General features: G+C 45.4%; 1 protein-coding gene across 6 annotated transcripts in view; it reads left to right on the top strand.

Moving 5' to 3' along the window:
• The window catches only part of LOC147015421 (voltage-dependent N-type calcium channel subunit alpha-1B-like), a 293,408-nt gene that overhangs the window by 93,476 nt on the left and 185,913 nt on the right, over positions 1-14,019 (top strand). For all 6 annotated transcript variants that reach the window (XM_085850152.1, XM_085850151.1, XM_085850153.1 and 3 more), the window contains one exon: positions 9,471-9,704. In XM_085850152.1, coding sequence (XP_085706278.1) covers positions 9,471-9,704 — 234 coding nt within the window. The remainder of the gene's footprint in view (positions 1-9,470; positions 9,705-14,019) is intronic.

Raw genomic sequence — 14,019 nt, 5'->3', positions numbered from 1 at the left:
CGGCAGGGCGCAACCCACCAAGTGTACAGCGCTCGCCTAACTGGGGCTCCCTATTTTAGGTGCCCTACGTGCGATCGCCACGTACCTTTTAGCTGATCCCTTGCGATCGCTGTACACCAAGTGGAGTCCCACCGTCCACACCGCCAGCATCAGTCGAATCCCATCCTCGTCGCCAATTGTTATGACTCTCCACTCGGCCGAGTAAGATGACAGAGTCAGATGAGGATCCTCGAATTACACGTTTTATTTCCGAAGACCACACGCATGCGGAATGTGACTCAGTGACCCTTCAGTCAGGCTCCCCTGAATCACATTGAGAATATGCTTCAAAACCATCACATATATATATATAATCACACAAAAGCAAAACTGGGTGTGGACTAAAAGTGTAAAAGCAAAACTGGGTGTGGACTAAAAGTGTATGCTAAGGGATAAGGAAACAAAGAAATAAAAGAAATAAATGTGGCAGTGGGCTTCTTTCCCCCCTCCCTCGGGGCCCTAGGGGAAGTTGAATCGGTCAATTCTCAGATATGCAACCACAGTTTCCAAGCCACCTACACAACTCTCAGATATGCAAGTCTTGCAAACTAATAACTTTCCAAGCTTCCTACACTCCTTCACTAGCACCTGCTGATAACAAAGGCAAAGCTTTGGTGATCACTGAGAATAGGAATGTGTGGGCAGCATACACTGAAGGAACAGTTCCACAGTTCTCTCCAAGGTCGCACTAAGGGCACACCACCACAGAGCAACAGGAAGGGTGATAAGGGCTTAGTTTCCAAGAAACAGGGCTTAGTTTCCACGAAACAGGAACAGCTGGGCGCTGTCCAAAAACAGTGGGGTGCATGGAACATTGGTAGCCTGAAACATTTAAAGCAACATTTTAAAGCAAGGTTTGAATAATGCACAGTTACAAGCAAGGTTAGAATCCTGACAGCTGATTAACACACAGCTAATGGTCCAAAATATGACCACCTAGCATATCATCATAACAGTAGGCACGTTACGCGATCGTTGACAAATGTCCACACACGTTACTTGTAAGTTACTCATAAGTCGAAATGTGTCAAAGTAATGGTTAGCGTCAGTGTTCCAGACTCCCGAGTTTTTTTTTTTCCTTCGGTATGACGGTGATGTTGACACTTCGATTTCTAGTGCGGTTATGATTTAAATCGTTTAGCGGCAGCCTATTAATTATATTATACTAGCGATACCCGTGCACATGCACGGGATAGCAGTGCAACATAGCTGGTAGCAGAAAACAGACCGTACACGGGGAATGACAAAAATACGCATTGTGCAAAATGCAAGTGGTACTATGGAACGCCAACACTTCCCAAACATTGTCGGCATATCCGCTAAGTGCCACAGCAATTTCATAGGGATCGTGTGACGGCGAGCCGAGTTTTCAGTGTGCAAGCTTGGTATTATAATAGAGATTATATCCGCACTAGATATCGAAGTGTCAACATCACCATCATACCGAAGAAAAAAATAAAAAAAATAAAAAACAGGGAGTCTGGAACACTGACGCAAACCATTACCTTGACGTGTTTTGACTTATGAGTAACTTACAAGTAACGTGTGTGGACGTGTGTCAACTGTAATGTCCGGGAATTAGTGAGGCACGGAGAGTCGTGAGGGTTGTCGTAACTCTGTTTATTGCGCGTCCGGATGTACACTACTGTGAGCCTCTAGCGTGCGTGAACAGCTATATGCATTGCAGACACGTGACTATTATCACAACTCCTCCACACCCCCTCAACGCTCTATGCCAATACACCACACTCCTCCCTCCTAAAAGTATGATTATAAAATGACTATTATAATGGCAAGCATAATTGGCAAAGAATACTACGACACAAAATGCAAAGAGGAACAAAATGACATCAACCATGTAAAATCCTCCAAGTACCACGTCACTTGATCTAACCCTGGGATGATGGTCGGGCTGAGAATCAAACCCCGACGAGACGGCTCAAAAGGAAAGCGTGCTTCATCCGCACAACACGTAACAATAATGCCGTTGTTTTAATCTGGCACATAATACACTCTTCGATCCCCATCACATCATATACTGTGTTTGTGCGAGTGAGTTGAATTCCAAATGCAGTGGACTGGGTGCTCGAGTACTGAGTTGCATGACGAAGCCAATGGTGTCAGCAGACCACAATAACAATGGCCGTGTTAAAGATATAAAGAGGGAAGTTTGGGAGCACAGTATAACTATGCAGCAGAAGCGCCCCCAGGCGGCCCATGCTTACACGCCTCCCGGCGAGGTCGAGGTGACACCCCAGGCGAACCTCCCCTGGCACCATCAAATGCCCCCGGTAGACAAGCTGGCTCGTCTCCCTCAGACAGGACCGAATCAGGTAAACACCCCGAGTCTGCAAGCCCCGCGGGCGCAAGCGCGGATGACCTTGGCGAGATCAGAGGTTCGCGCTCCATGGCGCCCGCCACGTCTGACCTTGGCGAAACCAGGGGTGGGGGTGACTCTGAACAGCGAACCTGCCCCGGCTCCCCGCCATCAACCCGAACCAGGCAATTAGCCGACTCCATTACCAGCTGTCCCACACCAAAATCGCGCACCAGCGCCGGGCGCAACACCGCCCCTGCCACCGACCCCTTAGGTCGCAGCAAATCCAGCCGAGACTTCAACGCATGTCCATACAGACGATCAGCGTCTTCTCTTCTCTTTGCAAACTTCTCTTTACGTACAGCGCGTTCCCACAGTATAATTCTAACACATGAGGCTGAAGCGAACTGCGGACTGTCATCGAAGACCAGGATCTGGAAGACCTCTTTATTCGCAACGATCGTCCGCAAGTGCTTCACATCAAAGAAAGCATTGATCCCAATCAAACACATTTTGCTCACATGCGGACCGTCGGCATTTGCTTTTATAACGCCATGCTTAATCACTCGTGCCGCGAGAATCAAACATTCAACAATTAACAAATAATGAACCATGCTGCGAGAAAGCCTCTTGGTTGTCACGACATCGAGGCGACTTGCATGCAGGTCCTCATCTGAACGTCGAAGAGGACACCGTCGATGGTTGCGTTCCACGAACTTCTTGAATGCGACCGGTTCGCTCCAATCCCCTGTTGAAATCGCCTGAACAACATGGGTGTGCACTGTATCATGAGCCGACTCCACCGCGACCTGCTTGGCGGTGACCGGCCCATCCTGGACCTGGCCCAGTGCCAACACATCAACCCGGTTGGTTGATCCTGACGAAGGTGGACCCTCTGCGCAATGCAAGCGCGAGAGCCCGTTGCAGCTGGCATGCTCCCCGTTGCTCCGGAACCGTATATCGTAGTCGCAGGAAGCAATGAACGGACACCAATGTTGTATCGCTGCGGCCCCTGCCACCGGGACCTCACCCACGGGTTTCGAGGGAGGCCCGGGCCCAAACGGAGGTACGGGGCCTGAAGAAGACACAGGCGCACCTGGAGGTACGAACTCCGAAAGAGGAACCTCCTCCCACCGACTCTCTAATCGGCTCGGCACGGGACGTCCAAGGTGAATGACTGGCGCCATCCAGTCTAGACTGAGGTGAGTCAGCCAGTCTCGGCCCAAAAGCGCCGGCTCCTCCCCTCGTACCACAAACAGTGAGAGCAGGGCGCTTTAACCTTGGTAGATCACCGAGATGTCTGTCACAGCAAGTGGCGTAATCGCTTCGCCGGTGTACGTGCACAGCGAGAGGGTCGTCCTGACCGGGTGAAGACCGCGGAGTTCACGAGCGGTCTGTTCGCCCATGATCGACACCGCGGCCCCGGTATCAACTTGAAACACGATCGGCGTTCCATCCACAAAATCTCGCACAGGCTGCAGGTCTCGACCCAGGACGTAAAAGCGTACGCCATGCACAACACCTCGTACCGGTCGCAGGTCTCGCTCCGTGTTGCTGGGGTTGCCTCGTACCGGCTGCAGATGTCCATGAGTGTTCAGATCATCATCCGACTGGCTGCGTTGCAACGTTTGGCCACGGCCCGCACCGAAGACTGTGCGTGCGGTCGTGGGCGCTTGGTACATCGTGCGGACCTCCGGATCACCTGTCATGCTCTGGGCAGTGAGGGCTCGGACATCTATCAGAGTCTGTGCGACGGCCGACGCAGAAATAAAACGATCTTCGAGCCTGGCCTGCCGTTCACTCGACGTGAATTTGCAGGCAATGGCGAGATGTTCCACCCGCTCGGCGAAACTCGCGATGCGCCCCCCTGGGCTCCTTGCCAGGTGATCGAACTCGTACCGCGCGAGCTGCACTGATTCTCCCGGCGCTCTGTGCGCCTGACAATCCAATTGTCCCGGCAACGACTCAAAGTCAATGCCGAGGAAAACGGGCACTCTGCACGTCTTGATCCGAAACAACCTCGTCGCCAATGCAATGTCTGGGGAGCAGTGAGACACGGAGAGTCGTGAGGGTTGTCGTAACTCTGTTTATTGCGCCCCCGGATGTACACTACTGCGAGCCTCTAGCGGGCGTGAACAGCTATATGCATTGCAGACACATGACTATTATCACAACTCCTCCACGCCCCCTCAACGCTCTATGCCAATACACCACATCAACGATCGCGTAACGTGCCTACAACACGTTACTCATAGGTTATAAATAACTTTCGGGTACGCTAAACATTACCTCGACGTGTTTCGACTTATGAGTAACTTACAAGTAACGTGTGTCGACGTGTGTCAACGATCGCGTAACGTGCCTACAACTTATGGCCAGCATTATGCGGAACGTGTGAGTCATACGCTGGCATACGTCGAAAAATTTCAAACATGGAAAATTTGTCTAACAACTCGGCGTACTACTACGTATGCCAGCGTACTACAACATATGCCAGCGTACTACGACGTATGCCAGCGTACTACGACGTATGCCACCATGCTCTTAACATATACAAACTTACCCATAACGTATTTGATGTGTGCCATCGTTTTAGCCAAATTTTTCATACGCGGGCTAAATCGTCAAGGTGTGACAGGGCCTTGAGGGAGGACACAGAGGGTGAACAAGATGGTTTCAGGAAGAAAAAAACTGGAAACTTGGAAAGAGATAGGCTTGGGGTTCATGGTGATAGAAAAGATAATGGTTTTAAATGGGGGATGATCTAAGATGGTAGTGAACAGCTGTATTGAAGACCTGGAGGGAAGAATGAGATTGAAGAGACTGCAGAAGTTGGTTCCACAGATGTGGAAAAAAAGAGGAACAAATGAGCGTAGATGATCCGTGATTCTGGAGTTTGGGAGTTTCACCAGAATGGGGTTGCTGGCAGACTGTGTGTACCCTGCATAAACTTGTGTGGAGGGGGAGGGGGGCAGAGCATGGAAAGAGCAGAGGCTGCAAAACCAGAAAGGAGGAGGTAGAAGATAGAGAGACCACTGACCTGTCTGCGATGTAAAAGTCATAGGCCCAGAGACTCGGCTTCATTGCGGGAGATTCCACTGATCTCAACGGCTTTGGTTTCCACAGCATCAACCTGAGCAAGGTGTTGAGGTAGGTGCATAAGCCCAAAAAGGGAGTGCAGTATTCCATCAAGTTGTGGATGAATTCCTTGTAGGTTGATAACAGTTCAGGTGTGCCAATGAAGGACTTTTGCATGACACACAATCCCCAGTTGGCAACTGGCTTTGCAGGACAAGTTAGAATTGTGGTTTTCCCGAGAAACATCATGGCTGATCGTGATGCCCAAAAGTTTGAGTGACTGAACCTCTTCAAGAGGATTGTGAAGAAAGTAAATGGAAGGGTTTGCGAGACTGTTATTTCAGAGGCAGAGTGTGTGATTTGGCAAGATAGAAAGACATGTTCCAAGTGTTCGACCAGCTCGTGATTCTGTCAAGGTCTGCAGTAAGGGAAGAGGCTGCTGCCTAAAGGGAAGAGAGGGAAGCGGCTATCAAGATATGTAGGATGAGGGATGTTACGGCTGAGTGTGGTATCTTCAACAAGCGATAAAGAGGGATTTTCCAGAGTGTGAGAGAGATTGTTGATTAAGATTAGGAATTGGAATTGTTGGGGCACTCCAGCTTTGACAGGGAGAGGAGATGAAATGATCCTGTTCAGAGCAACATGTTGGCTATGAGAGTAGAGAAAGTTTGTTTTGTACCTAAGGAGGTGGTGAAGTTTCTGTCAACCCTTGACTCACTCTGACTCTGATACTAGACCAGACAGAATCAGCTCACATTATATTAAAATCCTGCTCTGCTGCTCTTGCACATCCTCATTCTGCCCTTTTTACTCTATCATTCGCCCGAGGTCATCTTTCATCTTCTGTGAAATCAGCCAACATCACTGCAGTACATGAAAGGTGCAAAAACTGATCCCCTTAAATGGAGATCTATCAGCTTCCAATCAGTAAGGTCATGGAATCCTCTTTACTCATATCTTGAGAGCAAGGTGGGATGTCAGACTGTATCGAATGCTCGAGATATGTCCAGAAACACAGTTCTTTTCTCATGTCTGACAGTAAGTGCTTCAATCCATTGGTGTGAGAGTAGAAGCAGCATGGCCAAGGTAGAGTGACCTGGTCTGAATCCGAATTGATGATTTCAGGTAAGACAATTGGAGAAGAGGAGGGATTTGATGTCAACTGCGATTTATGGTTCCATGACTTTGCTTATGATTCGGAGTAAGCTGATGGATTTGCATTTAAGGTGATCAGTGTTTGCACCTTGTTTATGTAATGAAGTGACGATGGATGAGTCACAAGCAGATAGAAGATGAAAGAGGGCAAATGATAGGGTGAGCAGAGCAGGAAGAGGATGTGCAAGAATAGCAGAGCAGGATTTTAGGACACATGCGCTGATGCCTTCAGGTATAATTGCAGAATCAGACAAGTTTGACATTTCAATCTTGAGGTTGGTTAGATGTTGTCTTATGGCTCTCCTGAGATTAGACACATACTTGTTATGGGCTTTGTGGAATGACCTGAGGTTGCCTTCTGTCAGATTTGCCTTCCAGGAAGAGAATGCAAGTTGTTTCAAGGCAACTGCCTCAGCAGGTTTTTGTGGAAGAATTCCCAGGCTGAGTTAATATCAGGAGTGACAGATTTTGGAGACAAGTCATGAAGTGAGTGAGATAGCAGCTTGCAGTCTCTGCCAGTTTGCCCAAGTGAAATGCCATACTCTCTGGCATTGACGTGGCTCTCTGAGAATAGCCAGAGAATTATTGACTCTCATAAGCACATGATCAGGTGAACCAATTGGAGCAGAGGAAGAGCAGGCGACCCTAGCGGGGAAGTTAGTCCACCAACTTCCCCACTGGTCCGCAAAGAAGCTGGGCTGAAATTGAAAACATACCATCCAGGAGGAAGGATTTGTCATTGGCAGAAATCCTGGTCGGAATGTTCACAGATTGAGTCAGGCCCATGGGGTCACAAAAATCCTTTGCTGAAGTGTCATGTCTTGTGGTCCCAACATCCAGCCAAAAAATATTTATCTCCCCCACCTCCACCTCTGCCTCCTCCACAATATTGGGATCATTCTTACAGTGCACCCCCCCTACCTGCCCCTCTCGTGGCCTTATCGACAAATTGGGTTGAAAAGCAATCATTGACTAGGTCGAGGAAATCCTCATCTGCTCTACCCTTTTCCTATTCCTGGACCCAATATATCCCTTGCAAGTTAAAATTCCCCATAATCGATACTCTTCCATTATCACATGCCTTTCTGAATTATTCATGAACCTCCCCCAACATATTTAAGAAAAACAAAACGATTATTCAGTTTGATTAACGCAGCAACAATGAAAATGACTTTCAACAATGTCCCATTTTTGAAAAAGTTTTATCTTAAAAAAAAAAAAAATACAGCTTGCTATCAAATTATAGCCAATTATATTATGTCCATTACTGTCAACATTGAGTAAACTGTAGTTTATTCACCCATGTTGGGATCAAGACCTGCATTTGCCCTTTCCTCTGTCAAGGTTGTGCTTGTGTTTTATCTGTGAATGAACATTGTTCTCAGATATACAGTACAATAACAGAGACCGCTTCGTCCATCATTCCTGCATTGTGTCCATATCCTTTTCAATCATTTTCATATTTACTTGAGTTGCAGTTGTATTTAATATACGTACCATCTGCATGCTATTTACTGACATTTCCTTTCACAATATATTCACAAGGTAAACGAGAAAGCATCCGAAAATGCAAAACCCGTCCGCTTTGTATTTGGACTTCTTCTTCTTACATATGTTAAATGGTACCTTTGACCTTTTTACCTTTTGACCAAATACTTAATTTGGCTTCTCCATATTCTGATAATAAAGCTTTGTTCAAAATTTGATGACAAAAGCTCAAATGGTAAAAACATTACGGCCTCGGCCAGGCAGACACACAGGAATGATTGCAAAACCCCGTCTTCCGCTGTGCGTGGGACAGGCTACTGAGACAGATGACCCATAAAAGACGTTTTTGCCCATGATGCCTGTGTCATATCTACATTTGTGCATGCTCCCATATTGCAAGTAGAGCTAATTATACAGACAATCCTGACCGGGGAATTTGGCAAGGTTACTACCAGAACACAATGATCTAGTCTTTTCAAATACTTTCGTTTCTTGAATAGCCAAATTTTTGGCTAGGGTACTACCAGAACTCAATGATCTCGTCTTTTCAAATACTTTGGTTTATTGAATAGCCAAATTTATAACCCCATCCAAAATGTGGCTCACTCTAGTTCTAGTCAAATAAAAATGTCTTCGACCCTGTGAGGGACTCAACTTTGGACGAGACAGCTCATAGACATGCAAGTTATATGTCAAGCTTGTTTACTTAAGTGTAGATCTTACTTCCATCCTTCTCAAGGAGTCATTAAGCTGGTTGTACTTAATGCTTGCATTTGCCTTTGGCCTTTTGGCTAGTATGTTGTCCAAATGCCAAATTCCATGTGCATGTTGAGTTTAGTTCAGTGACTTTACTTCATGGGAAACCCTTCTTGGTGTTAGCTGTTGCAACAACACAGTGACGATATAAAAATGCTGAGCATCCATTGATATGGCAGATCAAACGAAATCGGATGTAAACGGTCATGGGGTCTGTTACGGATCAATTCAAATATTTGAAAACATGCTGTTGGATAATTTAAATGTATGTGATTGCAGAGAGAACAACCTGATTAATATCATTCCCACTTCCTGAATTGGCAATACTTTGTTGGAGTTTAACTTGCCAAGAGGCCTATTTATGTTCTTGCCCTGTCCACATTACATTCAACATCTGTGGTTACAAATGTAGACGGTTTCTTCTGGTTGTCATTTTGATTTCAATAACAAGGGTAAGTTGAGGCAAGATTACCCTGGCAGAAAAGGTGGAGCAAGTTGAGGAGGGGGAGATCTTGCTCTACTTTTCTCAACTGGCATTTTGCCCTCCCTTAATCTTACTTTTGGGAAGTTTTCGGAAATGATTTGTAAGTAGATTTCATGATTAATGCATGGAGTCTAACTTATCAATGTATTTCAGCATCATCAATGGCCTTCTCATCACACTCCATGGGCTCACAACATGCTCACCAAGCACACACTGCCCCAACATGGTCCTTCCTGCACTTTCGTGCCAAACGTCTGCGCTTTTGCCTTCGCCGAGCAGTCAAGTCATCGACCTTTTACTGGGCTGTCTTGGCCGCTGTTGGTCTCAATTTATTCTGTGTCGCACTCATCCACCACGAGCAACCCCTTTGGCTCTCACACTGCCTCTGTGAGTCTGCCTTTAATTTGCATTTTTTTATTTGGTTCATTGTGGAAAACTCTACTCTGGTTTTTGCCCGTTGCTTATGCCTATCCAAAGTGCATTAGATACATTAATTAGTGGTTTAGTTATTCATCCTCACACATGAGTGATTAATCCTGTCTGAGGTATTAATGATTAATGATTAATTTACTGATGCTGGTTTCACCTTTTCTTTTTTTCTTTTTTTCCTTTGTTCTTGGGTTGACTTTCCATTGTTCTAATTCTGTGTTCTTTTTTTTATTTCTATTTTTCTTTATTTCAATCCATTCTACTTTTCTCTGAATTCGATCTATTTCTACTTTTCTGACGGTTTTCTCCTTGGATTATAATAAATGTTCGTCATTCTTAGCTTTATTTTTGGCCATTGGCTTGGTTTGCAATCATCGTCATCGTCATCGTCATCGTCATCGTCGGTGCTGCCAAAGCTGTCTTTTGGCAAGGGTAATGCTGGCTGGGGAGGTTTGACGTTGCCTTCCCAGCAATCATTCAGGGCAGGAATTTGGAATTTAGCCAGGGTGCTGGCGATACCTCCCCTACCCTTTGCAAAGGAAACTGTAGGATCTTTAACATGTACCAATTAATGCTTGCAAATGAGACACCCATTTAACATCCATCTAAGGGACGTTGTACACATTGATATATTGGTGAAACACGAGGATCACAGTTTATAGCTGGGCTGTAATTGGAAGCCATGAGGCTTGACAGCTCAGAGCCAAGTTTGCAATACCCTTGAGTCAACTGTTCTACCTTGCTTAACTGTGGCTGTGCAATTGCGTATCGGCCTCTTGTCAGCTAGTATGTATATTATGACATGGGGGTACAGCATTACCGAGTGTACATTGTAAGTTTGTATTTAATATTGCTTTATATACATTATGTGACAGGAGTGTGCAGAGGTAATGTACTTACATTTGACCTCTTGGGTCTTGGTTCCATTTCTGAGCTGCCTATAAACTGCTGGATTGGTGCTTCACAGGCAGGGCGTTGAATCATAAAGTGTGCCATCCCTCTGGAGACTTTAAACTAGGTGTTTCGTCTGTCTGCTAGCATTTGCTCATGGACATTAAATATCCCACGGTATATTTTGCAAAAGTAGACAAGTTATGGCCTTCACTGTGAACAAAATTCATATTCTTGTCTGAACTGCAGGTAGCAAGTAGTCCAGTCTTTGTGGAAATTCCTTGACAGCAGGTTTGACTTATTGCTATCTCTTTGTGTGGTTGTTATGCTGACCGCAGCTTCCACACTGTTGTTGGCTGTTGCTTCTGCCTGTCCACCAAGGTGTCTGCTGACTGCAGCTTCCAGACTGTAGACCAATTCACACACCCTGGTGTGAACATGTCATGTGTGAATGCCCATCTTCGTTTCTTCCGTTGGTTATCTCCATTTGGGTTTTAGGAGGCGAGAGGAAGTTCTCCAAGAGCTCAAACTCTCCACCTCCGATATTTTGGTCAAGGATCATGATTCATGAACAAAACTGTGAATTTTTGTAGCTCGTTTGTAGTGATGTTCCCCGGAATGATTTTTGAGTATTTAATAATGGTTTCTTTATCATTCGTGTTGCTTCGACTATCACTGGTACAATTTCAGCTTTCTTCAATTTCCAAGTCCTCTTGACCTCATTTTTCAAATTTTTCCTGATTTCTGTGACATTTAGTCCAAAGTCATTGGGAACTGAAACCTCGATCAACAATGCTGACTTTTCCTTTTTGTGTTTGAGCACTATGTCCGGACGCAATGCTTTGTTTGCAATGTCCACTCTTGATGGGATCATCTTGTCATGCGTGAGCATTATATGTTCATTTTCAAGGATCGGATTTGGTTTGTGCTTCCATGATTGTTTTGGGACCGGGATGGTGAAATGTTTATAGATGGCCTCAGTGGATTACTCTGCAGATTCTGTCATGTCTTTCTGTGTCCAGCTTTCCCGACATGAGTTTTTACACCTCGAAAGGAGGTGGCTGGTACTTTCTGTTTCTTCCCGACAAAACCTGCATTTGGCCGATTGGCTCAATCCCACCATTTTCTTAAAGGCATTAGTGCAGTGTCCTTGGTCCTGAGCATTGATGATGACTCGTTCTCCATCCCAATTAATTTGACCTCTTCTTAGCCATTCCAAGAAGCCTTTCTTGCCGATCCCTATTCTGTCAAGCTCTTTTTTTTTTAACATTCCTGCTCTTTTGTCTTTCTCCCATTTGTCAGAGTATATCTGCTGATATTTCTTTTTGTAATTTACCTTTTTTCTTGCTTCCTGTGTGTTCAACTCCTTAAGAACCAAATTGTGCAATGAACATTTGAAGTAGGATGTGAGCTAACATCTGAGCACTTCTTAATTAATTAAATGCAGACTCAATTGCCTGGGCAGGATGAAGAAAATGTAGGCCTGCAACTAATAATCCAGTCACCAAATGGATTGGTAAATTGTTCCTCAATCATAAACTGATAAGACAGACAGTCAGACGGACAGATGGATGGACATGAAGCAAGTGCTTAACCCTGCTTTTCACTTTGCATAAATGGGGTAGTACCAGACCAGACCAACCAATGTACTTGCGAATCTTCAATTTCGCAAGTTACAGACAGACACGTCTCAAATTATAGTAAGATGCTGCAGCAAAAAGTTTAAATTGTAGATTCCTGAATAGGTAATGAAGGTGGCCGCCTTGTGGAGATGATATGTGAAACGACCGTAGTGCCACACCTTGACATTTTTCCTCTGAGCTGAACTTTTGATGCAGTTCGAGTTTTCTCTGCACCCAGATCCTAATCCGTTTCCTCTCATGTTTTTTTTTTTGTGCTATTGGCTTTATAATGCCTCATTGATGTGCACTCAATTCTTCCCAGCTTGCCAAGAATCAATGTCAGACTCAGTTGTTGTTTAAATATTCAATGCCAGAGTTTATAGATTTTTTATTACGATAATCCTCTGATTCCTGTCTTCCGTACAACTGGCTCAACCCTCATCCTTTTAACTCCATGTCCCAAATGTAAGCTTTGATCAACTTAGCCATTTAAACCTTTTTAATATCAACCTTTCAACTTCATGTCCCACATATAAAGGTTGATCAACTTAGCCATTCAAAGCAGCGTCAGCTTATTCTGCTATTCGAGATTGTTAAGGAAAAATTATGATTCAGCAATTCCTTCCAACCAGTTCACAACGACACTTGGTACATCGGACCTTCAGGGAGCGGTGGAAAGCCCTTTGGCTCATGATGTTTGTCGGGTTTTTTTTTTGTATACATGATCGAGGCTCGTGGAAGATCTCGAGCAGATCGGAAAGGAACAAAATGGAAAGGGGGAAACACCAGCAGCAGATTATAAATGAGAGTGAGATCAAGGGAAGGGGGAGAAGGACACATGCTGTACACAAGCTGAATGAAACACAGTAAGAAGAGGAAGGGGGAAAGCAGAGATGAAACAGAAAAAGAACAAACCAACTGAGAAATAACAAATGAAAAGAGGTGGGGGAAAAGGGGGGAAAATCACAATAACCTGGAAAGAGGGAGTACTTGGGAATGGGTCATTTAGGGTAGAAGAGATGATTAGTATGGATTGGGGGTGGGGGGAGATAGGTGACCTGAGGCAGTAGTGAACAACTGTCTTGAAGCCCTGGAGGGAAGATTGGGACTGAACAGACTGGGGAAGTTGGTTCCACAGATGAGTGGACATAAGCAGTGAGCTTAGATTTTTGAGAGTTTAACAAGAAGATGATTACTGGTAGACTGTTTGCACCCTGTATAAACCCGGGAGGGTCAGAGCCAAGAAAGGGCAGAGGGTGGAAGACCAAAAAGGAGGCGGTAGAATACAGAGACCACCAACCCATCTGTGATGTGAAAGCAACAGGCCGAGACACTCAGCTTCATCACCGGAGATCCCAATGATTTTTGAGGGCCTTACTTTTCCATGGCATCAAGAAGGACAATGTGTGAGGCAGGGGTGCTAGATTAAAGAGGAGAGCAGTACTCCATCAGGCTGTGAATAAGCACCTTACAGGTTGTCAAAAGTTTAAATTGGCCAAGGAATGACCTTTCACTATGAAGGATGCCCATTCAGCACCTGCCTTTGGAGGACATCTTGAAATATTGTGTGCCCAAGAAAGATCATAGCTGATGGTGAGACCCAAAATTTTGAGGACTTCACCTCTGAAAGTGGTTTGTTTGGGAAATACATGGGAGGGTTTGGCAGACAGCCCTTTCGGAGAGACACAGTGAGTGTTTGATTTGTCGGGGTTGAAAGACAGATGAGGTCTGACAATAAAGTTCCAGGACTGATGTTTTTT

This window comes from Eptatretus burgeri, chromosome 12 (assembly GCF_056783735.1).
Source record: "Eptatretus burgeri isolate ZD-2024b chromosome 12, Ebu_testis_v1, whole genome shotgun sequence".
In the NCBI taxonomy this organism is placed as follows: Eukaryota; Metazoa; Chordata; class Myxini; order Myxiniformes; family Myxinidae; genus Eptatretus; species Eptatretus burgeri.
This window is presented reverse-complemented; position numbering and strand designations above follow the sequence as displayed.